The sequence below is a fragment of the Mirounga leonina genome, unplaced genomic scaffold (genome assembly GCF_011800145.1).
Source record: "Mirounga leonina isolate KUSES-001 unplaced genomic scaffold, KU_Mleo_1.0 Mir_168, whole genome shotgun sequence".
Classification (NCBI taxonomy): Eukaryota; Metazoa; Chordata; class Mammalia; order Carnivora; family Phocidae; genus Mirounga; species Mirounga leonina.
Window position 1 is genome coordinate 64258330 of NW_023270426.1, and position 25412 is coordinate 64283741.

General features: G+C 47.1%; 2 protein-coding genes across 3 annotated transcripts in view; one reads left to right on the forward strand and one right to left on the reverse strand.

The window, feature by feature from the left end:
* RHOBTB3 (Rho related BTB domain containing 3) overlaps positions 1 to 25412 on the forward strand; it is a 155899-nt gene that overhangs the window by 109385 nt on the left and 21102 nt on the right. The gene's annotated exons all lie outside the window — the stretch shown is intronic.
* GLRX (glutaredoxin) lies at positions 3476 to 12285 on the reverse strand. Of its 2 annotated transcripts, none has more exons than XM_035014897.1 (3): positions 12006 to 12285; positions 6272 to 6391; positions 3476 to 4680 (listed from the first exon to the last, which is right to left on the reverse strand). In XM_035014897.1, the coding sequence occupies exons 1-2, from the start codon at positions 12210 to 12212 to the stop codon at positions 6278 to 6280; spliced, it is 321 nt and encodes a 106-aa protein (XP_034870788.1). In that variant the 5' UTR covers positions 12213 to 12285; the 3' UTR covers positions 3476 to 4680; positions 6272 to 6277. The 2 variants fall into 2 exon arrangements, with proteins under 2 accessions (XP_034870788.1, XP_034870787.1); XM_035014896.1 differs by having other exon boundaries at positions 3476 to 4685.

Here is a 25412-nt window from a genome sequence, read left to right on the forward strand (position 1 = left end):
CTTCAAATATAAAGCAGAAATAGAAAATAGGGACTCAGTGGGAAAAGAGAGAATGCAGGAGGGCGCCTGGGTGGGTCAGATGGTTAAGCGTCTGCCTTCGGCTCAGGTCCTGATCCCAGGGTCCTGGGATCGAGTCCCACATCGGGCTCCCGGCTCAGCGGGGAGCCTGCTTCTCCCTCTGACCCTCTCCCCTCTCATGCTGTTTCTCTCTCGCTCGCTCTCTAAAAAATAAATAAATAAAATCTTAAAAAAAAAAAAAAGAGAGAATGCAGGAATCAGAAGACAGCTTTTAGAAAGCCCCAAGTATAATTAGTATCTTTGAGAGATTAAAAAAAAAAAATGTGTTTGCATTCATAATACAAGAACAAGAGGACAAAGAAAAAAACAACTAAGAACAAGAAAGAACTCTGGGAAATAAAACAAATCACAGTTGGAAAAAATTCAGTAAAGAAGTTTTTAAAAATCACAATAACCTCAGAGAGATAAAGATACTGCATTCATGAAACAAAGACAATCTTATAAAAATAGGACATTCAAATAATACTGAAGACCTGTTGGCAACTAAGAACCTGATGTCAGAAATTAAAAACTCACCAGAAAAATAAGAAGATAAAGATGAGTAGATCCCTCAGGGGAAAAAATAAGAGAAAAATAGAACAAGAATTAAAGGACAAGTCCAGGAAAGCCAATGTTTGACTACTAGGAGTTCCACACAGAGAACACAGAGAAAATGGGAGGGAGGAAAGTATCAAATAATTCAATAAAACTGCCTATGGACCCTCCAAGCCTCCATGTACTCCCCAAAATGTATGAAAATAAATAGACCCTCCCCACGGCATATCACCATGATATTTCAGAACATGGGCCTTAAAGGGAAGATTTTATATGCTTCTGGAGTATAAAACAAGTAAGAAAACCAAACAGGTCATCTACAAGAGACCAAGAATGAGAATGGCTTCAGACTTAGCAGCAGTACTGCAAACAGTAGACCAAGAGCCGTGTCTCCAAACCTCTGGAGGAAAATGACTTCCAACTAGAAGCTATAGTCAGATGAACTATCAGTCAAATAGGAGGGTAGGTACAATAAAAGCAGTTTTAGACACGCAAGGTTTCAAAAAATTCACCTTCCATGCTTCCTTAAAAACCATGGAGGATATAGGTCTTCCAAAATAAAAAAGAAGACTAAAAAAGAGAAAGACACAATCCGCCAACTTTCCTTCTTTCTTTTGGCGTAGACCTCTTGGAGTTTAGCTGGGCAAGGGGTTTCCCAGGGGGACAGCATGACCTGGCCTCCCCTGCAGCTAACTGGGGCGGTAGACCCAGTTCTGGCCAATGCGGCGTGAGCAGAAGTGGTGCGTACAACCTTTGGGCTGACTGTGACTTCGTGGAGCCAAGCCCCCCGCCTGCCTCTGGACTGTCCGGAGAGAGAGTATGCCTTTGTTAAAGCAGTTTAGCTGTAACAAATGTATACGGACAGAGGGAAGCAGGAGAGCCAGCCCAGGAGAGAAACAGAGTAGTCAGAATGGCAGTGAAGCGAGAGCCCAGGCAGAGAGCCGTGCCCGGACATACAGGGCAACCAGCCCAGACTGCAGCCGTTGATGGCTCTCTAGTTGGCATCTTTTTCTTTCTAACTTGAGCAGAGAGTGCCCAGACGAGCCCGAAGCAGACTCTTACTGTACTTAGCGTGCCCTGTGCTGGCGACGTTTCCGTTCTTCGCACCACGCGTTGCGCTCGCTGAGGGTCCAGGCGAGCCGTATCGCCGCGCGAGCGCTGCGCTTTGACCCGCTGCTGATGGCTGGCGGGCGGCTGCGGACGGAGAAAACGCTTAGCCGCCCACGTCCATGGACTCTCTTTCTGGGCGATGCCCAGGACTTGTTCCCACACTGGCTTTCCCACCAGGGGGTACCTGGGGTGCCCAAGGACTCATTCAGGGCCACCCCTCTGGTAAACTCCCAGGGAAACCGAAGCCAGTGGAGGACTCTGAGCCTCTGTTCAGCTTATCTTCTCCTGGGGCCATTCACCTGATGGTGATAATATTGCCCTTGCCTTACACAGCTGGGTTGGTGTTTGTTACTGCTTTTCCAAAACTAAAATGTGTTGCTTAGGGATATTTAGGGAGTAAGGCTATAGAGAAGCATAAGAATGATTACAACAAAAATGAGCTAGTGGTTACTTCTGTGGAGGGAGGAAGGGGCTATGTTGGGAAGAGGCACATGGGCCTCTCTGGTGCTTTATCAGTACCTTAGAAGGGCTCTGTTAGAGAGGGGTTTCATTTCTTAACCTAGGAGGCAGATATATGGCTGGTCATTTACACAGAACTATGCATTCTACACACTCTTATATAGGTCTAATAGATCTTACATTTTTTTTAAAGATTATTATTCATTTGAGAGAGTGCAGAGCGAGTAAGAACACAAGTTGGGGGAAGGGGCAGAGGGAGAGGGAGAAGCAGGCTCCCCGATGAGCAGGGAGCCCGATGCAGGACTCGATCCCAAGACCGTGGGATCATGACCTGAGCGGAAGGCAGACACTCAAGCGACTGAGCCACCCAGGCACCTATCTTAGGTTTCTTTTCTTTTTTTTTTTTTTAAGATTTTATTTATTTATTAGAGAGCGAGCAAGAGAGAAACAGCCTGAGAGGGGAGAGGGTCATTGGGAGAAGCAGGCTCCCCGCTGAGCCGGGAGCCCGATGTGGGACTCGATCCCAAGACTCCGGGATCATGACCTGTGCCGAAGGCAGACGCTTAACCAACTGAGCCACCCAGGCCGCCCCTATCTTACATTTCTTAAGAAGTTTAAATGAAACTGATAAATGTGTGGTCAAAACAGGGTTTGCAGATGGGTGGAATAGGAAGAACTTTCAGTATTGTTTGACATTTTTAATCTCATGCATGTATTGCTTTGATAAAAAAAAGATCTGTGCTAGAAACTGGGCATACAATGAAGTTTAAGTCGAGACTCTTGCGTTTGAGTATTTCTGAATCTGGCAAGAGACCAGTACAGAGGATTAACTGCAGTTCAACCCTATGAGAGTTTTGAAGTACCAGTATGCAGATGCTTTAGGATACAGAAGAGAGAGCAGTGGCGTTCATCGTCCAAAGGCAGTGAGAGGAGAGAGTAGGTACAGGGGAGATAATCTGTAGATCAGGCCTCGAAGGAGAAGTTTGAAAGTAAATCAAAGGTGAAGAAGGGGTGTTTGAGGATGAAGTGTGAAAGCAAGTATGGGCAAATGGTCTGGAGGGGATTTTGGACACCTCACAACCCCCAGGGGGGCATTCACAGTGTTGTGCAGGATGTAACCTGCACAATCATCCACAGCCATTTGGTTGAAGGGTATTAGGTAAGAAATGGAAAAAACAGAATGTGAAATGAAACTATTACAGGATTCTAAACATTATTCAATAGGTTAGTGTTGACATATTCAAATTATTTGTCATTTCAATACGAAATTTAAAAATCACACCAACCATTTGTACTCAGTGAAGGATAATAGCATGTGCCTTTATTTATAATGGTAGGGGACAAACATGAATAAAGTTTTAATATGGTGTAGTTCACATTAATATTATTCCTCAAGGTATTGAGAACATAGAAAAGAATTAGACAAAAATCACTCTCAATTAACCATTCACACTAGAGACTGCAAAAGAAAATTAACTTAAAATCGCAATTCTAAAACAAACTTTACAATAAGGGACTCAAGTTTTCATAGAGTGGAGGGAAAAAGGAGAGAGAAAAAATCGTTTAGGACCGTGTTTCTCAAATATGGCCACTTTCACAGACCTATTCTTGGGGGAGGGGTTTGCAAGTTTTCGGTGATAACATTTCAAATGTTGTATTTTACTTCTGTTCATAATCTAAACAAGTTAATACACACTTATTCCGGATTACCTGGACGACCATCTTACATAACAGAGGTGCCCGTGATTGCAGCAGCTGTGATCTCTGTGCCATCAAGTGAAGACCAACCATGCTTAAGTTTTCATGTGGTGTTTCTCAAATTAGGTCCTTAAGACCCTTCAAGGAATTGTTGAACACTTCCTAGGAGAATCTGTGACTTGTCGAGGTTAAGAACACTGATTCCGAGCAGTGATTCTCAAGATAAGATGGGGTGGGATGGGGATCATGACTGGGGAGACCCATGTAGCTTGGAAAAGCACATTCAAAAGACCTATTGTTTTTGTAATGCAAATTCTATAAAGTCAAACTCAACAAAGTACTTTCCAGGCAGTAGCAGAAAACCAATTACAGATTCATCCTGGGGGGCTTGGGATAAACTTGGTTGACAAACACTGGCTTGGAGGTAGAGGTGTCCTAGCATATGGGACAGTTAGGAACAGACGTGTGCCAAAGAGAAAGACGACCTTTTGGATCATTGAGTGAATCCTAAGCCATCACTTGTCACGGTCTTTTGGAACCCAAAGGGCCAATCGAGGAGAAACCCAAGATATCCATCAACCTTCTCAGACCTGTGGGTTGGGGCAAGTTGGTCCACTTTTAATACTGAGTCAAAAGAAGAAGAAGCTCTTTTTGCCAAAAAAATCCCCCCCTTTTTTTGTTAATATATTTCAGAATTTTAAATAAACAGTTGCTGTGGATTTTAGTCGCGGATCCATCCACCAGGAAGTGTGGTTATCACTGAAGTGCCATCCAGCTCTCAGCGGGATATCATCCTGGGATCTGCTCTGCCAGAAAAACAAAATACAAAGAAGTGGATTTTCGTGGAAATATAAAGTCCCCTCATTTTTTTTCCATTACCAGAATACTTACCCTTGCTATTTGAGCGCACCCTGTTACAGATGGCCTTTAGATACAGTTGGCAGCAAAATACCGAGATCACAGAATGCTGAAGGACAGTGCGAATAGACCTTGTGAATAAGGGGGACTCTAACGCCCACACTGACAGTGGTAGTTGGGGAAATGGTCTTTCATATCTTCCCAACAAAGTCATTGGTTTTCTTCCATTTTTAATCTAAGTCTAAATTGCTCAAAAGTGTTCCAGAATAGAAAACATTTGGCACCACAGTTAATTGGGTTTTGAGTACTTTGATACATGGGGTGAGGCCACAAACAGACTTAGTGTTCACTTGCTGCAATGATGTTGTAAGAATTGTGATTAGGAGCTTTATAGTATTGACTACTTCATTTCAAGGTATTCAATTATACTTTTTCAGAAAGTCTTTTTTAGCTTCTGTTGGTATTTTGAGTTAACCACCACAAATTACATATACACATTGCTTAAGGGTAAGTTATTAATTAATGGGCAATAAATATCCCTCAAAAAATATTTTGGTCTGAGAACCATACATTAGTCAAAATCTCCTTTGACTGAAAAAACCCACTGAGTCTCTCTGCTTGTCAGTCAGTGGAACCGGCCTACTAGCAACTAGCTAACTATAACGAGAGCTAGGGGAAAGAAGAGCTCATCAGACCCCAAAAAGTACCCTGGTTCCTTTTTTGAAGAGTTCATCACCCTATGGCTTTCCATTCAGCCAAGGATCTCCTTTGGGTGACAACTGCAGAAAACTTTGTTTTGACATTTGGGAATCCAATTAGATTAAATTGATTTACAGTGTGAACACAGGTAATGCAAAAATTACTTTGATTTCAACATTGCATGGAGAATAATCCAAATTGCTTACCATGGCCTCTGCACCCTGGCTCCCCGCCCATACTTCTTGCTACTCTTCCTTCTCTTTGCACTTCACTCAATCTCTTCTTGCTTGCTTTCTGTTCCTTGAATGTTCCAGACTTGTTGTCAGCTCCGGGCCTTGTCCTTGCTATTTCTTCTGCCCGAAAAGCTCTTTAGCTTTATCTTTACATGGCTCTCTCTTTCTTGTCAACCAGGTCTCAGCTCCACCAGCTGAGAAGGACCTTCCTTCACCATATTAGCTCTAAATTTGCTCCCCACCCCCTGCCTCGTTTTATCACATTATTTTATTAATTTGTTTCAGGAATTATTTACTTACTTGTTTTTGGTTGGGCTGCCACTCTAGAAGAGAGGTTCCCTGTTATCTTTTTGTTCCTCTCCCTATTCCCAGTGCCTCGTACATAGTAAGTGCTCAATACATTTTTGTTAAATGAAGGTCAACTAAAAGGATTTCCTCCTATCCACACAACCTCTTTGTAAACTCCTCAATGACATCACAGTTCTTTAAATCACTCCGCATCACTCTTCCTCTAACTGAACTGCCTTTCTGGAGTATAATAAAATCCAGCAGAATTCCACCATCTCCCAGTGTTCTGGCCGGGCACCCCACCCTTCACTCACCCAAAATTACTGTAGAGCTCCAATCTGATTTAGCCGCTTCAGTAGTTCCCCACTCTGATACATACTGATCAGATCACTGCATCCGCCTATACAATCTTTACCGATAAAGACCCGAGGTACCTAAAAAAGCAAACAAGCTAAGGTAGGTAAGGAGCTTCATTACCAGGTTAGAAAGAATGACATTTTTCCTTCCTTTAAAAATTTCCCATGATCCAAAGCTTTTAGAATCACTTTACAACCTCCTCATGTATGTTCTTTCAGGTCAGAACTTTGTTACAAGCGTAAAATTATTCATCAAAGAATGTTTGTAAGCCAATATGTTTATCATATGGAGAGAGCAGTGCGTGAGACTGTCTAATTTGTAAAAATAACTTAAAAATCTCATTCTCGAGAAACACATTTCAGGGAAAGAATTTCGGTTGGCTGCAGCCAGACCACCCTGCTTGAATTCTGGTGTCTCTGCAACTGGGACCACACCTGAGCCCTGAGGCTGAGTCACGACAACCAGGAAGGAGTTGGTTTCTTTTCTTTTTTTATTTTATTTTATTATGTTATGTTGATCACCATAGATTACATCATTAGTTTTTGATGTAGTGTTCCATGATTTACTGTTTGCATATAACACCCAGTGCCCTCTTTAATACCCATCACCAGGCTAGCCCATCCCCCCAAACTCCTCCCCTCTAGAACCCTCAGTCTCTTTCTCAGAGTCCATCGTCTCTCAAGGAGTTGGTTTCTAAACACAGCTAGAAGAGTACTGGCATTAGGTCTTGGTCCCTGATTGTTAGATTCACGGTATATTCGTCATCTCTCTCTGCTGTGAGCTCTGTCCTCAGCTGGGGAAGGGGTGGTGGTATGTGACTCCTTTTTTCATCCCTGGCCTATCATCAGATGTTCAAGTGCTGTCGCTCTGGGAGTAAGAGCTGCTTTGTTTCACTCTCGGGCATGTGTGGGTCACCCAAGGCAAGGCAGGCTGACAAAGTCGCTACCCCTGCTGAATGCGATCCTCTCTGGTCACACTCAGGCTCCCTCTGAGCTGCTAGCTTCCTGAGGGTTTTTAGAGTCCTGAAAGGAGGAGGAAGTCCTCTCACTGTGGCCCAGACAACTTCTAGGACTTCTAGGCCAACTTGTACAGAAAAGCTGACTTGCAATGAAGAAACAAACCATACAGGTCACCTGACTGAGAAGCAAGCAGGCCCTCTTCCTGAACCCTAAGAACCTACCACAAGGGGCAGGAGAGATGAAAGACAGAAGGCAGTACAAATATTTTCAAAGCGTTTGATTTTCCTCAGAAGGCATAAAGATTCAAGTGAATTTTTTAAAGCGCGAGAGAGATGAGAAAGAGGGCAGAATTAGTTCAGATAAGTTCTTACAGTGTTTTTGTTAAGAAGGTATTCGCGGTGGGAGTGAGCTTTAAAGATTAAGATATTAATTATCCAGATATTAAACGAATCTGCACCCCATTTCCATGGCTATTTCCTGTGCCCGGAGACTGGGAAAGAGCACACAAAACTGCATGTCAGTGAGAAAGTGCACGAATGTCCTCTTCAGTCACAGACAGCACTGCCTGCCCCACTTGCCCCGTGGCTGTGTGGGGACTTCGTAAATGGGGAACATCATCAGGGCAACATTATTTTTATCAGCTGACAGAATAGCTGTGGAAAGAGGTCAGAAACCTAAGTTTTCCCTTGGGTCCTTCCATTATTTTAGAACAAAGCTCCCACTCCTCCAAATTATTGGGAGTCTTTTGGCTTTTATCATCCCAGGAACACTTGGCTGTGGTCAGTGTAGCAGTAACTAGAACCTAATCCCAGTGTAATTTTAATATAATTATACTGCAAAGCTCCTTCTGTTAAAGGCACTGCCTAATGAAATAGAAATCATCTGAGCTTTATTTATTTATCTGACAGAGAGAGCGAACATGTAAGTGGGGGGAGGAGCAGAGGGGAGGGAGAGGAAGAGGCAAAGAATTTCAAGCAGACTCCCTGCTGAGGATGGAGCTTGAGCAGGGCTGGTCTCATGACCCTGAGATCTTGACCTGAGCTGAAACCAAGAGTCAGACGCTTAACTGACTGAGCCACCCAGGTGCCCCGAAACCATCTGAGCTTTAAACAAGGAGGAGATGTATTCACTCTTGAACGTCTATATTTTCAAAAAGAACTGAGCAATGGTCATGGCTCCTACTGCTTGCCACATCCCCACCTTTGACTGGGGTGTTGGCTGAGAGGGTTTGAATTAGTTGGAGACAGTGTACCAATGGAGCAAGGAGTCTCTCCTTAGACCCCACCTGGCAAAGGGGCTGGTTTGCCCGAAAGCTGAAAGGCCCCTCTGCCCTTATGCCCACCCTCTAGGCTAGGCAACAGCCAAACCACTTACAGCAGAGCGGTTACTGGAACCTCTGAAAGGGGTGGGACTACAGGCCACCCAGGGCAGTGTGGGGAGCTGCGGTGACCCAGAGGCTATCTGTTGATTCTGCTGAGGAAGGATGAAGGAACACATGCTCCGTGTCCTCCCCTCCTGGCCCCAGCACCCTCTTCCAGGAACCTGAGAGTCTCTAACTGTCAAGAAGCAGAAAGAGAACTGCCATTGTAAAAGCAAGCTTTATGATAGTGGGGCCTGGACTGTCCTGGTGTACTTTTCTCTGGCTCCAGCCCCAGCTAGGCAGCTTCTTCTGTGCTCCAGGGGGCTCACTCTGAGCCAGCGACTCAGCTACTTCGCCAACTCTTCACCCCCTCCCTGGCTATGTCCCTGGTATAGACCACCATCATTTTTCATCTGAGTAACTGCTGTAGCCTCCAGATGTCTCCCAGCTTCAGCCCTCAGGCTGGCCTTCCTACACTCACTTTTCCCCACAGCCACCACCCTTTCCAAAAACTCAGTTTGGGTTACTCCCCTGCTCTAGACTCTTCAGTGGAATCTCATTGCACTTCACAAGCCACAGTCCTTATAACAGCTTGAAAAGCCTTCCCAGCCTTTACCCCATTACCTCTTCAACCTCACCTCCTCCTACTTTCCTATTAATTCACAACATTCCTGCCACACAGGCCTCCTTGCCAGGCACACTTCTACCACAGGACCTCTGCACTCGCTGTTCCCACTGCCTGGAACATTCTACTGCTAAATTTCTGCCTGCATTGCTCTCTTACCTCCTTTAGAGATCTAAGATCAGTGAGGCTCTGATGGCTTCATTTAAAACTGGACCTTGCTGCCTACTGTCCACCTCCCTTTCCTACCTAGTTTTTCTCTACAGCACTTATCACTGACCACCTTCCAACAAACTGTTTTACTTACTGTGTTTACTAGAATGTAAGTTCCACAAAGGCGGGAGTTTTTGTTCTGTTCATGGCGGTTAAAAGTGTCTTGATATGTAGTAGGTGCTTTAAAAAAATTGCTGCACCCAAAAAAATTATCCTTCAAAGGTGAAGGAGAAATTACTTTCTCACACAAGCAAGAATTGAGGAAATTTGTTGCCAACAGAGCTGCCTTGCAGGAAATGTTCAAAGAAGTTCTTTAGAGAGAAGGAAAATGATAAGGGTCAGAAACTTGGATCTACATAAAGGAAGAGCATGAGAGAAAGAATAAATGAAGGTACTTATAGAAGAGTTTTGGCCATAGCAAAACCCAAACAATTTCTCCAAGTACACGGCCTGATCGAAGACACAAGTTTCTGGAACCAGTCAGGTCGGGCTGGGCTCCTGCTATGTGCCCATCACCGTAGGTCATTACAGGGTAAATAAGAGCGACTTCCAAGTCTCTCGTCTCTTCAGATGTAAACCCTTCCTTGGAAGGGAACCTGAAGGCAGCCTGGTAAAAGGATCTGTTCTTCCCCTTGGAGGAGTGCATTCAGGGCTCAAGAACCTGTGAAAGGTCTCTTTAAGAATTCAAAAACAAACTTAAAAAATTGCCGCTTTATGAAGAGATAGGGGGAAAAAATGTGTCGAATGAATGCATGAAAGGTTTCTCCAGCTAAAGAGAGGCTGCCAGGCTGACAAGGAGCTCTCAAAATTTGTTGCACATTGGAATTACCTGGGGATCTTTTTTTTTTTTGGTAGGAAATAAACTTTTTTCCAGCCTTATTGAGGTATAATTGACAATAAATTTGTGTATATGGAGGATCTACAATATTATGATTTGATATACATACATATTTTGAAATGATCACCACAATCAGGTTAATTAACATGTCCATCACCTTACATAGTTAACTTTTGTCTATGTGTGGTGAGGACACTTAAGATCTCCTCCAGAGCAAACTTCAAGCATACAATGCAGTATTATTAACTACAGTCATCTTGCTGTCCCCTAGATCCTCAGAACTTCCCCATCTTATGACTGAGAGTTTGTACCCTTTGATCTGGGGATCTTTAAAACTACTGATGCCTGGCTCCTACCTCCGATAAATGACGTAACTGATACGGAGAATGACTTGGGCATCCAGATTTTTTAAAAAGCTCCCCGTGTGATGCCAATGTGCAGCAAGGTTTGGGAGCCACTGGCTGAGAGGGATCTACCCGTCACAGCAGGGTCCTTGGCAGGGACTGCCCTGCCCTTTGGCTCTCAGGCCCCGGGCAGCAGGAACCTCTGACCACTGTGTCCTCCGCTGCAGGACCGCCCTCTCAGCCACAAGAGTCCTCAGCTCACAGCTGGGGCCCTGGAAGCAAGAGGGTAACAGGTTTAGCCTCCCTCTGTGCCAAAATACTGATCTCTGACTGGAGAGGCAAGGAGAAACAGCCTCCAATGCTTTAAGCTCAGAACCTAGACAAAAGCCCGTGAGTCAAACTCAAACCGAAGCAGGATACGTGCTTCTGCAAACACTGTGTCCCAGAATGTGCCTCCTGAGGGGGACTGGGGTGAGCTGGTGGGCCGGCCCCTACCCCACCCAGCGCCAGAACGGACTCAGGCAAGCTGGCTGCCTGGCCATGCCGCCAGAAGCCAGGGGTGCTGAGGCAGAGGAAGGCTTTTTAGGTAGAGAAAAGTAGTTAGAGGGGCTCACGGTCTATTGAGAGCAAAGGGGACTTGGTCCCTTGCTCTGGTCTGGTCTTGCAGCCGGGGAGGTCCTAGAGGATCACCGAGGTGATGTCTTGCCTAGGATCACACTGCAAGCCATTGTGAGAGCCATGCTGGAACTCTGGCCCCTGAACTCCCTACTAGCACAGGCCTGGAAGCATCTCAGAGAAGAAGGGGCAAATCATGAGCCTTTAGATTCTTCCAGTGGGAGGAGTTAAGTAAGATAGGGAAGAATGGGCTAATTGGGTTTATGGTTAAAGAAAGCTTAGAGAAAGGATTGAAGGACAGCAAATCCCGCTTGGCCAAGTGAACACATAAGAAAGAGTGCATACGATTCCCACATTCAGTAACAGAAACACACAGGTCACCCTGGCCCCTGCACCCCACCTTCCAACCCCAGCCCTGCCAGCTGCAAACTGTCATTTCCTGGCAGTGCTTGAAACAAAGACTCCGGATAGCTCACCGACCCCGGGGACAGCGGCTGGGCCCGCTGACCGGGACGCACGGGCACAGGGTCTGCAAGGACCTCTGGCTGCAGCCCAGCGGCCCGTTCCCTGGAGCGGTGTCTTCTCTTCGTCGCCCTCCCCCACCCCGCAGAGCCCTCTGGCGGCGCCTTGAGTGCCGGAGCCCTAGCGGTGTCCTAGAGAAAGGCACAGGCGGATCCCCTGCACAGCCCCCACAAGAAAAGGGAATCTGAGAACCTTTTGCCTAGCCTTTGAGAACTCACCGTCCTGGCTCCTGTGAGCGTTGCCAGGTAATCTTGAATCTTGCTTGTGTCACCGGTGGCCGTGATATCGACAAATTCCAAAGCCCCTTGTTTGAAGGGCAGTTCGCTGAGGAGCTCTTGGGTCCTTCTGCAGTAGGGGCAGGTGGGCTTGATGAACACAACCACCTTCCTGGGCTGGATTTTGCTGTTCACAAACTCTTGAGCCATGCTAACAGGCAGCTGCCTCCTGGGGAGGAATCCTCAATTGCCGGTAATGCTCGGGTGTAAACCGGTGGCCCGGCCAGCTGGCCCTCAGTTAAAGGAACCTCCCTGGAGGAGGGGTTTGCCCGGTAGCGTGCTCGAGTTTTAAAGAGACAGCTCCAATGTCATTTCAGTCTGGTATGAGTCACCAGCTAGAGACGCCGAGGACTGCATACTTGTATTTCCTTTTTTTTTTTTTAAAGATTTTATTTATTTATTTGACAGAGAGAGACAGTGAGAGAGGGAACACAAGCAGGGGGATTGGGAGAGGGAGAAGCAGGCTTCCCGCCGAGCAGGGAGCCTGATGCAGGACTCGATCCTAGGACCCTGGGATCATGACCCGAGCTGAAGGCAGACGCTTAAACGACGGAGCCACCCAGGCGCCCCTGCATACTTGTATTTCATCAATAGCTACGTCCAGGGTGTCGGTGTTGTCCTCAGCTTTTTCAGGAGCGCCTGCCCTTTGGCAGAGAGCAGAGTCAAATTACCCTTTGGGGAAGCATCAAGGATGCAGACCAGCACCAGGGAGGGCGCTGAGCCAGCAGTGACTTCTTAGGAAGGAGTCCAATCTTTGTTTTACCTCTCAGAGCCGCCAACGCTCACGCAGAAACAGAATCTCTCACGAAACATGGAAATCACCTTAGAGGAAATGAAACTGAAATTGGGACTCTGAATCCAATCTTGACGTGGCTCTGAAGGCATTTGACTTGACCCGGTTGATGGGTGTTGGCGGTTGTGATTGCTTTAATGGAATTAGTTCCCAACCCTTAAAAATCCGGAGATTTCACAGGAGAATCTGGTCTTGCAATCTCTGTCTGAAAAGTCAGGTCGCATGGATTTGTGGCAGCAGCTGGGCCTGAGGAGCTGCTGTCCCTCTCGGCAGGGCAGACGGTGACTCCCGTTTGCTGGAGGCCACAGGCTAGCTCCTGTCTTGGAGGCATCTGCTTCTTTATGGCCATCAGCATTTGACTTTGGGACCATTGAACATCAGTTTACCATGAAAGCAAATTCCAGCACACACCTGGATTTCAAACTGCAGGTTCAAGGAGGGTAATTTTCTCTGTTTAACCCTCCGTTTGTGCCCCTTTGTTTTCAGTGTTTCAGTGTTTGGGAATGAAGTGGTGTAATAACTGGGCTACCACGTTCACCTCAAGCAGGGGCTGTAGCTGGGAACTGTGATGTTGTCCCCTGCATGGCCAGCCCACAGTCCCCAGTGGGGGAGGCGGACAGAGTCTTCTGTTCTAGGTTCAGTTCTGACCCCTCTGTGTGCAGGAAGTTCAATCAATCAATCCGGGAAACACCACTTTTTTTTTTTTTTTAAGATTTTTATTTATTTAACAGAGAGAGAGAGAGAGCACAAGCAGGCAGAGTGGCAGAGGGAGAAGCAGGCTCTCTGCCGAGCAGGGAGCCGGATGCGGGGCTCGATCCCAGACCCTGGGATCATGACCTGAGCCGAAGGCAGCCACTTAACCGACTGAGCCACCCAGGCGCCCCACACCACTTTTTTTTTAAAGTAAAATTTTGTTCTTTTCTGCAGGAAGTTTTACACTGAAACTCCTTCAGGAGGGGTGGGGCTGGGGCCAGCGAGGGACCCTTCCATGATCAGCATGTCTGTGGAGTCCCCAGCATCATGTAATTGACAGAGTTCCGGAAGAAGATGGACTCCCAGAAGCAGCTCTAATTATTATTAAAATTAAATGGCAAAATGAGAAACCCAGAATTTGTGTCACAGAGAGGGAGCTACTGAGATCTCTGTCAACAAGAAGAATGTGCTTAGGGGCAAGGGTGGGGGGTGGGGTGGGCCTGAGGCAGCTTGTCCTGCCCCGCCCCTGGCCCCACTCTCTTCCTGCCTAAGCACAGGGCAAATTGTCTCACCTCTTCCACTCACTTCCTTCCTTTTGTGGGCGCTCCTGTGGCCAGCCTCCTCCCCGGGGCCTAGGGTCTCTTCAGGGACCTCAGGGGTGCCACCTTCTCTTCCCTGGGCCCCAGGTTCATCGGTAGGCCTTGTACCTGGCTATTTCCTCAGAGCCTTTGTCTTCCCGGTGTCTGGGGGTCACCTGTCCTTCTCTGTGGCTCTTTTTAGCCAGCATGCAACTTTGTTCAAGTCCCTCCTGGTTGAAAACCACCACCACCTTTCATCTCCTTCGACCTTTCCCCACAGTCAAATGTCAGAAAACTTGCTGTTCTGTTTGCTATCTGTAGTTTCCCCACCTCCCACTCTTTCCTCACCTCATTGCAATCTGACCTCCTTATCAGCTGTTCCGCTGCAACTCCTTTGCTAAGTCATTGTGTAGCCAGGTGTCCTGACAGACTAATTCACAAGTGTGGGTGTGGAGTTTTTGGTAAACTGGTGGAGTGAACTTCCCCAAAGATCTGTGTACACAGGGTCCCCTGGGGGTTTGGGTCCCTGGGGCAGAGCCTGGGATATGCGGAGACTCTGTAGTCCGCTCCACAGCTCAGCCCCAGGGACTGGAGTTTGGGGCCTTAAGACAGACGGCCACATGGCAAAGGAGGCATTTTCAGGAGGAACTCTGTGAGACATGGAGCACAAACAGATGACAAACAGGGGGTGTCCTCTTCATTTCTCAGAAAATGTTGTGGCTTCAGCTCAGGGAAGAAGTCAGAGTGTGGAATACTCTGCTTCAGCATCATGGTATGTCGCTTTGGCATTTCCAGACATGGACCCCTTTAACCTCGGGGGCATCTCAGGGGGGCTGTGGGGAGGACCTGTCCCCAAGTGCTGTGGACATCAGATGCCGGTGTGTGTGGAGGAGCACTCGGGCACTCTTCTTGGGCCTGTGCACCGTCCTCCCAGGCACTCAGAGAAATAATGGGAGACGGAGGACTTCTCTTCAGGGAGTGGCGGTCCTGCTCTGCAGATGGTTGGCAGCAAGCCAGCGATGTGGGTGAAACGGTGGTTGGTACTATTCATGTGACCCCGTGTGGACCCACAGGCTGATGAGGGCTGGGAAAATTTGGCCACACATGAACATATTTCAGGCTTTTTCCTGACTTGCCACTTTGCAGGACTTGACCACGCAGGTCACCGTCCCCTCTTGAAGCTCTCTTCTTCAAAAGGTCATTTGTGGCCTTTTTTTTTTTTTTTAATTCTTCCTGTATCTCTGGGTATCCTGTCTCAGACTCTTTCTTGAGAATTTTGCCCACACATGTGGTATATCCTGGGGCTTGATCCTCTTCCCACTGGGCATACACCCTCCTTGAAAGATTTCATCTGCCCACGTAGCTCCAGCTAGCACCTGGTTGCTGAGGAGTACCACGTCTATTTTTCTTGTCTAGATTTCTCTCCTAAGCCTCAGGAATGGACAGCCCGTTGCCTACTGAGAAGACCCCCCTGGGGGTTCCTGAGGCGTGTTAGCCTCAGCATGAACAAAACTGAAGCCGCTCTCCTCTCTTCCATAGGTATGCATGCTCCCACGAGCACCAGCATCTGCCCTGTTGACCTGGGGGGGTGGCATCTGTATGCCCACTTCCCCCCCGGGCCCCGCTTTCTTTATACAGAGTGACCAGACTCTAACAATTTGGCCTCCCTTGGACCCCTCTGGTCTGAACGCCCTTCTCAATCTGACTGCCCTGCCTTCAATCCGCCCTCATCAGTTCTCTGCTAGATTTTGTTAGAATCTCCATCTTGGCCTCACGGCCTGGCCCCACACTGCTCCTGGGGGGTGTCTATATTTGCAAATCCTACCATGTTCTCTCTTGTTCTTAGAAGTGTTCCTTTTTTTTTTAAGGAAAAACTCCAGATTCCCTAGTGAGGTTGTGGCCCTGCGTGATGGGTCCTCCCTTGCCTCTTGATCTGTGTTGCTGTCTTTCCCCCACATTTCTCCTTTTATTCCAGCTCGGTGGAGTCGGAGCCATTTCCACACTGCTGCTACTCACACCTTCATTGCTTGGGACCTGCTCATCCCTCTGCCTAATGTGCCGCTCCCTCCCCTTCCTCTGTGGCTGACTCCCCTGGTCCAACAGGATCCAGATCCAGATCATGTGTTGACTCCTGTAGGAGGTATCCTTGAGCACGCCTCTTTTCTCCACCGGAATGGGTGACACTCAGCTGAGATCACATGCCCATGGCTGGGCTCACATGCTGTGGCCTGACTTATTCTATCTCATCGTCCTTTGTTACTTGTTTTCTGTCATCTGCCTTGAGCTCTTGGAGGGCAGGGAGAGGGCCTTCATCCCTGTATTACCAGAACCCAGAAGATTAACAGAGACACCTTGGTCCTTATCCATTCACGCATGCCTCCATCCAACAAATATTTTAAATCAACTGCTCTGAGCCAGACACGAACATCCGTTTCATACAGACCCAGCCCTTAGGAGTTTATGGTCCAGCAGGGAATACAGACACAGGAAATGGACACGGGTGTTATAGAATATTCTAAGTGGTCTAACAGAAGTATGTATCGGCACTAGGGTGACCGAGAGAGTGGTTATTTCTGCCTACAGTGTGCTTAGGGAAAGGTTGACAAGGGTTAGCGAGGCTAAATCTTGAGAGATGAGATGTTTGTGGGTCTACAAGGTAGGGAAGAGCACAGCGAGCAGAGGAAGGAGGAAGAAGCAGGAAGGACATAAATGGCATTTGGTATTGGATGTAGCTGCGTGTGGATAGAGCATAAGGGGTAGGAGGTCAGGGGACAGGGGAGAGAGACAGCCGCAGAGCAGGCAGATGGGCATCCTTTACCAAGCTAAATATTGAGGACTTTATACATGGCATTGAGGAGCCGTACTAGGTGTATTTTAAGAGTGGATAGATTTGCAGTTAAATGATCAGTTAATGACTGTGACACATCTCCCAAGTAACACAATGCATACCTAAATGCAGTTTGATCATAGAAAGTCTCTAAGGAATGCTTTGAAGCAGGCCAACCTTTGAGGATCTCTCAGAGCTCACCCTGAGACCACTCCTGGCTTCCACAAGGCTTGACGTGGTGGTGGAAGGGGCAGCTCAGCGGGTGGCAGGCTGCCGTGGTTCTGAGCTGCTGTCAAGACTTCCTAGACTAATCATGGCCGCTCTCAGCCCTGCCAATGTGCGGCTGTAGGAGTCCAGGTGAATGAGCTGCGTTACCAGAAGCCCTTTCCAACCTCAGACGCATCAAAATTCTGGCGTGAGGCCGTGCCCTTTTTCAGAGTCAGACTGTTTGGTGCTGTCTCTCTCTCTGGACCTCTCTAGATTTGACCACAGAGGACCAGTGACTTTGATTCTAACTGTCGTCCCTTTGGTTGGATTGTTTCCTCACCCTCCACTTCTACGCAGGGTTTCTCAGCGCTGAACTCAGTAGCACCGATAGCTACCGCTTACTTTGTCCCTACTGTGTGCCAGGCTTGGGGCTAGGGGCTTTACATACATCATCTCTAATCCTCATAGCAACCTTGAAAGGTAGATACTTTGGATACTTTGGATCCCAGATGACTTGGAAGACTTGAAGTTCAACCAAGGTCAGAAGTCTAGGCTGCTTCTCAACAGGCTCCACCATATATTTGGAAAGTCTCCCTTGTTGCCACCTTTTCCAAGATCCAGGCTCAGTCTCGGTCTAGTGTATCACCTACTAATATAGGGGACTGAGAAGTCCCTGGATTCCACTGAGGTCTATTGCTGTCATTTAAGTTCAGGACTGTATCCTTGACCTTTCTAGGTGTTTTACTACAGGTAGATCTTACTTTTGCTATTGGCTTCATGGGAGGGAATAAGCCCTACTGCTTTCATCTCCTTAACCTAATCATGCCAAAGCACACTAAGCCCTTTATTAGGAATCTCTTTATTAGGGGCCCCAGTAAGGAAGTGACATTAGGTCTCTATCTTTCCCCACCATTGGTGCCAAGGTAGGATAGCCCACAGGGCATTATACCCATGTCCTTTGGCTATAAGGAACAGAAACCCCAACTCAAGCATCAGATGTGGCTGGAGAGAGATGGAAAGTTAAGGACTCCCCCTGGGCTGTGACTTGGATTTCCTTTAAGGGCTTCTAGGGTACTTCGAGGGAAAACACGTAGATTTAGATTTCAGAGCATCATGTGAACAAGCAGAATATAATACCCCAGGTTTTTTTTGATAGCCCTAGCCTCCAACCAGATTTATCAGTTTGGATATTTTAGGTGTAAATTAGCAGAAGACCCAATTAAAATCAGTTTTGATTAGGGGTTTATTTTTCTTGGCTCTCAGTTCAGAGGTAGGAAGGTGGCTCGGAGGCTCAGTGATCCGGGGCCCTGGGCAAGGGTCTCTGCGATTTTCTTGGTCCTTCCCTCAGGATGGCAGCTTGCTGCAGCTGGCCCAAGCATCACCTTTACACGGCTGTGTTCAAAGGTGGGAGGTAGAGGGTGGCACAGGCAGGGAGGGCATTCCTCCTTCCATGTTTTTCCCCAGCAGACTTCCCTTGGGAAGTCTGGGCTGGAACTGGTTCACATGCCCACCCCAAAGTCAGGGTCTCTCTTCCCTGAGCACATTGCTGTATGCTTGCTACCCGAGTTCTCTGGGCCAGCAAGAAGAGACAGATAATCAGTCAGCCTTCTCCTGTACCGCATGTGGTATTCTGATTTTATTGTCTACCATCCCCTTTCACCATCAAGAGCAAGGGTCTGCTTCTCTGTGATCCTTCTCAAGGTAGCTACATCAGAAGCCAGAGGGTTTTCTGTACTGGTTAATTATTCTTGTGTTTCTTAAGATGACTTTGGCTATAAGGAACAGAAACCCCAACTCAAACTGGCTTAAACAATTATATATATATATTTTATATATACATAAGGCCCTTTAGAAATAAGGCCAGCTTTATGGCTGGCATAATTCAGTGGCCTTACCTCCATTTCCCTGCCCTTGCCCATGTGATGGGTTCACCCTCAGCCTGATGGTGGGATGCCTCATTTCTGTGAACAAAAATGTCTTGAGGAAGCTAGGAAGGGTCACTTAGGAAGTTTTCCCACAGTAAACCTCACCTTGTATTACTGATCCAGATTGTTTCACAGGCTCATTCCTGGCCCAAAGATTAGCAAAAGGCATGGAATGACTCTACTTTTGGAGATGATCGGGCCCACTGCCTGGAGTGGAGATGGTTTTAGCTTGTCCTGAGGGGACGAGCTATGTTGGGGAGTAGTGGATTCCTGAGCACAGCTGGAGCTCTGTAGGAGGAAGAAAGGGGAAATGGATGTTAGGGAGGCAACTAGCAGTCTTCATGGCCAACTCTCAGGGCAGACTTCTTAGAAGCGGTAAGCCACCAAGAGGAACTTTATCTTGCTTAGTCAAACCAAGTTGAAAACACTGAAATAAAAGATGGCCACTTCTGCTGTTCCGCAGGTTGTTTTATCTACCTCTTTGACCGAGTGCAGTGCCTTCCAGGCCTAAATGTTTTTAGCAGTTTCAATTACTCCTTTCCCGAGGCAGGTTCTCTAAATAATTTAATAAATAAATATCCCCCTAGAGTAGGTACCTGCCATTTGCAGATAGGAGAGCAGACTCAGGGAGATTTGGAGACTATTTAAAGTCACAACTGACCACTGTTGAGTTGGCAGTTTGAAGTCTACCAAGCAGAACAAAATGCCACCCAGGAATCAGCAAGGACTGGCAGGACACTAGGAACCAGGCAGAAGTACTGTTGTAAAGCTGAGGGAGCCAGTGTCCAAGCTGGCCTTCGGTGCTACTGATCTGGGATTTGTATCCTGTGTGGATCCCTCTTGCATTGAATAGAGCAGGCATTTATTAACCAACAGGATGTTTTGGAAATGATGCATATGACTTCTGAGAGTAGGTCATAAAAGATATTGTGGGGGCACCCAGGTGGCTCAGTTGGTTAAGCATCTGGCTCTTGATTTCGGCTCAGGTCATGATCTCAGTGTTGTGGGATTGAGCCCCACATGGGGCTCTGTGCTCAGTGTGCAGTCTGCTTGTCCCTCTCTGGGACCCCCCCACAGTGGGTTCTCTCCCCCCTACCCTGGAAAATAGAAAAAAAAAAAATATATATATATATAAAGCCTTGCTCTTTCTTAGATCTCTTACTTTAGGGGAAGCCGGCTGCTATATTGTGAGGGCACTCAAGTAGCCCCATGTAGAGGTCCATGTGGTAAAGAGTTAAGGCCTCTAGTCAATAGCCATTAAGTAGGCCATCTTGAAAAGAGATCCGCCAGCCCTTGTCAAGCCTTCTGATGACTGCAATTCAGCCAACATCTTAACTGCAATCTCATGACAGACCCTGGACCAGAACCACCCAGTTGTTTCAGGCTTTCTGACTCTCAAAAACTGTATGAAATAAAAAAATGCCTGTTATTTTAGGTGGATATGTTTGGGGGTGATTTTTTTCACTGCAGTGAAGAGCTAACACAAAGGCCTAGGTACCTTGGACCTCACCCCACATACTAGAGCAGGGCTTGAGAGTCACCTACTCTAGCATCATTTTCGGGTCAAGATAAGACTTCTGCTAAGCTGCTCACTTGGGATCAACTTAGGGTATGGTCAGCCTTCAGCTTAAAGATCCTCAGAGCATACAGCTGGGAAGGGATGAGGCCATATGAGAGTGTGTTTGTGTGTTAACACACATGTGGAGTGTATGAATGTGGGTATGTGAATCCGTGTTGTTTCCTTGTACCCTCTATAAGGGAAAAAAAAAGGCCTGTTTGCTCTGCCTTCTGCCTCCAGGGCGACTATGAACCCTACTTTATGATATTTCCTCAGGGTTTCTCTCTCTCTCTCTCTTTTTTTTTTTTTTTTTTGGTATAACTGACATATAACATTATATAAGTTTCAGGTGTATGTCTTTTTAAACTAGATTTTACTTTTTAGAGCCGTTTTAACTGATGAACCTACGTAAACACATCATAACCACCCATAGGCCATAGTTTACATTAGGGTTCTCTCTTGGTATTGTACATTCTATGGGTTTGAACAGATGTGTAATCACTTGTATCCACCATGCAGAGTAGTTTCCTTGCCCTCAGAATCCTCTATGGTCTGCTTGTTCATCTCTCCCTCCTGGGCAGAGGGTTTATTTTCCCCTTCATACCTTATTCACTGAATCTACTTGCTTTTGTGCTTAATTTTTTACTTATGTAAAGTAGTGATTGGCAGTAAGGAAGTGGAGAAAACCAGTGCAGAATAACCTCTAAAGAATTTTGGCGGAAGGAGAAGCGACAATAGCGCAATCATTTAAGGAAATAGCAGGGTTGAGAAAAGTCTTTAGTATGAGGGAGCATTGAGTACATTTTTAAAATCTGTTTTTGCAGAGGAAGCAACCAGTTGAAGGAGGAAAATATATGTGGTAAAGAGGGTGGTTGATGGCGCCAGGTCACAGACCAGAACTGAGGGTAGGGGACAGAGGGCAGGCAGTAGGGTTAACCTTGGCAAGAAGGAGGGGCACACCTTCAGGGGGAGTGCTTCTGGGGCTGAGGATGGGCAAGTCAAGGAGGCATAGTGAGAGCCTAAGGGACAGGGGACTGTAGACTCTGACACATGGCTGAGTCAGCCAGGCCTGGGCTCTAGGCTGGAGAGGAGGCAGGTGAAGCCAGGAGAAGATCATGAAAGAGAAGAATGGGAGAAATTGATGGCCACATGAAGATGAAAAATTGGGTCAGTAGCAGGGATTAAAAAATCCTATATATAAAAGAAGTTATGCTCAATGACAGGAAATTCTGGATCCTAGGCAAGCACTTGGTGGATACTTGATTGCGTGACCAAATAGGACCTGCAGAAACAAAACAATAAAGTAAAAAAAAAAAAAAAAAGCAGGACATCTGGGTGGCTCAGTTGGTCAAGCATCTGCCTTTGACTCAGGTCGTAGAAAATCCCAGGGTTCCGGGATCGAGTCCCACTTCGGTCTCCCTGCTCAGTGGGGAGCCTGCTTCTCCCTCTCCCTCTGCCCCTTCTCCCACTTATTCTCTCTCTCCCTCTCAAGTAAATAAAATCTTTTTTAAAAAGCAGTTTCAAACCCTTCTTGGAAAACGCAACTTTACTTTGGCTACAGTGACCCTACAACTAACTGAGGTCGAAGGTCTGTTTGCCCAGGAAGGCAGCACTAGAGGAAAGCAAACCACCTAGGTCAAGTCGTCACCAGTGCATCCAAAGCTTAAATTCGTGTTTTCAGATTATCAGTTGCACAGCACCTGCCTTCTATAGAAGTAGAAGCTACCTCCAGGTGCAGCCGGTTGTAAAAACCATTCCTTACACCTGAGTTGAGATGCTCAAAGGCAATGAATCACAGGGGCAGAGTGTCTGTGGTGGAAAGGACAGCAGGTCCCACCCGGAGACAGTCGCTGGGCACAAACGTGTGGAGCTGCCATTGGGAGTGACTGGTGCAGAGTGTTTGAGGGAAACCTGAAAGAAACTGAAACTGGAAAATAAAGATCCGAGCTGACGGTAACTATAGAACAAAATCTCCAGGAGTGTTACGAGGTGAATCAAGAGGAAACAGCTCCCCAGGGGCCCTCTTCCCACCCCCTTCGGCCCTGCATCCTGTCACACACAGCAACCCGCTGGTTTCATGATTCCTCCACAGAATGTGAGGCTCGACTGAAGATGGATGACAAGTATGTTCGTAATAAGAATGCTCCTCAGTGGGCTCCTGGTTAAAACATTTTGGCACATCCAAATGATGGAACAGGATGCAGCTGTTAATACGAACAGTGCCTGAGACCCCTCAGGCACATGAGCTGAGTTTTCTAGGGTCTGAAAATCAAACAGCAGAATCATGTATACAGACTATCTTTTGTACGAAGATAAAAATGTAGGCTATGAGAGAATTCTATGTGTGTGTGTGTATGATATATATACACGGGTATATGAACAAGCTGTATCTATGTATCCTGACATGAAAGATTCCCAAGTGAAAAACCTATCAAGTTTTAAAAGTAGCAAAATCATATCTATATGTAAAATAGTGAGAAATAAAAAATGACATAGGTGCATAGTTCCATGGACTACATATGATGTCAATGCCTAGAAAGGCGGCTAGAAGCATGCATTGCAAATGGTGGGTATTGTGGCCTCTGAGAGGTAAAGTGGCCATGGGAGGGATGGTGCAGGTTTTCAGCGTTGCTCTGTAGACTTCTATATTATTTGAAACTTGTACAGTAAGGATGTGTTCATGTCTTACTTATGTAAGAAAAAAAAAAAAGAAACAATAAGGGCCAAAAATGAAAGCAGTGTGATCACTCTTGGTACCATCCTGGGAACCTAGAGGACCGGAAGCTACAGACATGAGGGGACACATCCCACATTTAGTAAATCATGCCTATGCTGGGAGCTGACCAACAGAGGGTCATAAAAGAGAGAGGGAATGTCCCAGGCCCAAGTCCCTTACTTCCGCTGCCATGGGGCTACCAGGGAGCTGCGAGGAGCCTGAGTGAGAAAGTCCGTGTCGAACAGTGGGAATCCCTGGGCAGCTGGTGGGCAGTGGGGAGGGGAGAGAAAACAAGCACAGCCTTCTCAGGGCCGTGGGACAGTCATTTCTCTACAATTTTCAGGATGTGGAATTTTAAAGATTCTCTTTTGAACTCCGAATTACTAAAAACTCGAACTATTTCTGGAGAAGACAGATGGTCACCCCGTGGCTGGCGATGCCTGAGCCGGACCGTGAGGCCGCCGTGTGGCCCAGCGAGGTGGGCCAGTGTGTCAGGACACGTGGCCACGAATTCCAGTCTGCATGTGAGAGCAACAGAGGCGTGCTCAGAAACAGAGGGTATTTTCTGAGAATGAACATCTCATCCCAGAGGAGGGAACATCTGAATCTTGGCTCAAACTGAGATGCTGCGCGAGTGGCTGGTGGCCAGGGTCTGTGCTGATGAAATGTCTTACAGACCCAGCCTTCAAGGCCTTTCTCGTGCTCTGGTGAGCATCACCTGACACCGACTGCATCCTGAGACCACCCCCCCAGACACATGGGAAGCTGAGAGCAGGGGGGTTACATGTTAGTCTCCTGAATCCCCTCCCTAAATCTGGGGAAATGTGCTTTTTAAAGCATGTAGGTTAGAAATATTGGTGCAGAGCATCCTCATTAGGGGAGGTGAGGGCCCAGCTGTGCAACCAGGCCCGTCCATTTGCAATAGGACCTAGAGGGACACTTTGAGTGACATCTCCATTCTCTACCAGCCTGATTGGCTTCAAGCCCTTCCTAGGTCTTCATTGCTTCAAGAGTCAGTGGTCACCTTGCGTCAATGGCAGGAAAGCAGTGGTGGAGCTCCCAGCTAGCGGAACTGGTGAAAGAAGGGGAGCGAGCTGGAGTGCTGGTCTCCCTCCACGGACGTGGGCAGAGCGGCACAGAAGTGGGCGTCCGGGCCTTGCCAGCTAGAGAGCTGAGGCTGTGCCACTCCGCTGCCGAAACCCGGGGTCACCCAAGTGCAACATTCCCAAGGCCTGCCACAGCATATCCTGTCTGCCCTGCCCTGCCACACTCTATCTGGCTACCGAGGCCAAAGGGTCTCCGCTCTCCTCTCTCTCCATCCCTAAAGAGGGTCGTGCCTGGGGGCTCCACTTCCAACACCTGTTACTGCAAGGGAGACCCAGGAGGAGGAAGGGCCCTAGCCCTAAAAGGGGACATGGATATCTACACCTGTTGGTTTGGGGACTGTGTGGAGCATGAATACTTGGAGAACACACAGAGAATGATTATTTGAGGACACGCAATTCATAGCACCGATGAAATTTACAACCTTAGGCCCATATGTAATCAGCTTTCAGTCCTATCTGCACATGAGATGCAACTGGGGAGCTTTAAAAAAATACCTTCCTGGGTCCCACTCTGGATTAATTGAATCAGAACCCCTCGGGGTTATGCTTCCACCAAAGACCTTCCTTCCACAGAAGAAGACCCAGTAGGAGATATGTCCTGGCCAGGAGGAGAGAAAATCCTCTTTGTGCCCAGGCTCACCTGCCAAACCTTGGGAAGCTTGTCTATGCTGTGAGGTGCTGTTTTACTATGAAAATTACTCTCCGTAAATCAATAGTAAATTGATGTTAAATGTAGGAAAATGGGTTTCAGCTACTCTGGCTAAGAAGTGCCCTTACCTCCCTTTGAAAGTATCCCTATTTATTTATGGAAAGTATTTCCCCTTTATAAAGCACAAAGATTTATTGAGAGGAAGGTGCAACAGAGTATTGGGTCAATAGTTACCATGGGGAGGGTTTTGTGGTGTGGATAACTTCTCTTTCCCCCTTGCAGGCAGGACAAACAGGCC

What these genes read in the sequence shown, in the direction of transcription:
- GLRX (XM_035014897.1), bottom strand. Translation starts at nt 12,212, where the DNA reads ATGGCTCAAGAGTTTGTGAACAGCAAAATCCAGCCCAGGAAGGTGGTT. An exon ending in CGCTCACAGGAGCCAGGACG is followed by an intron (nt 6,392 to 12,005) that starts GTGAGTTCTCAA and finishes TTGCTTTTTTAG; the next exon opens with GTACCTCGGGTCTTTATCGG.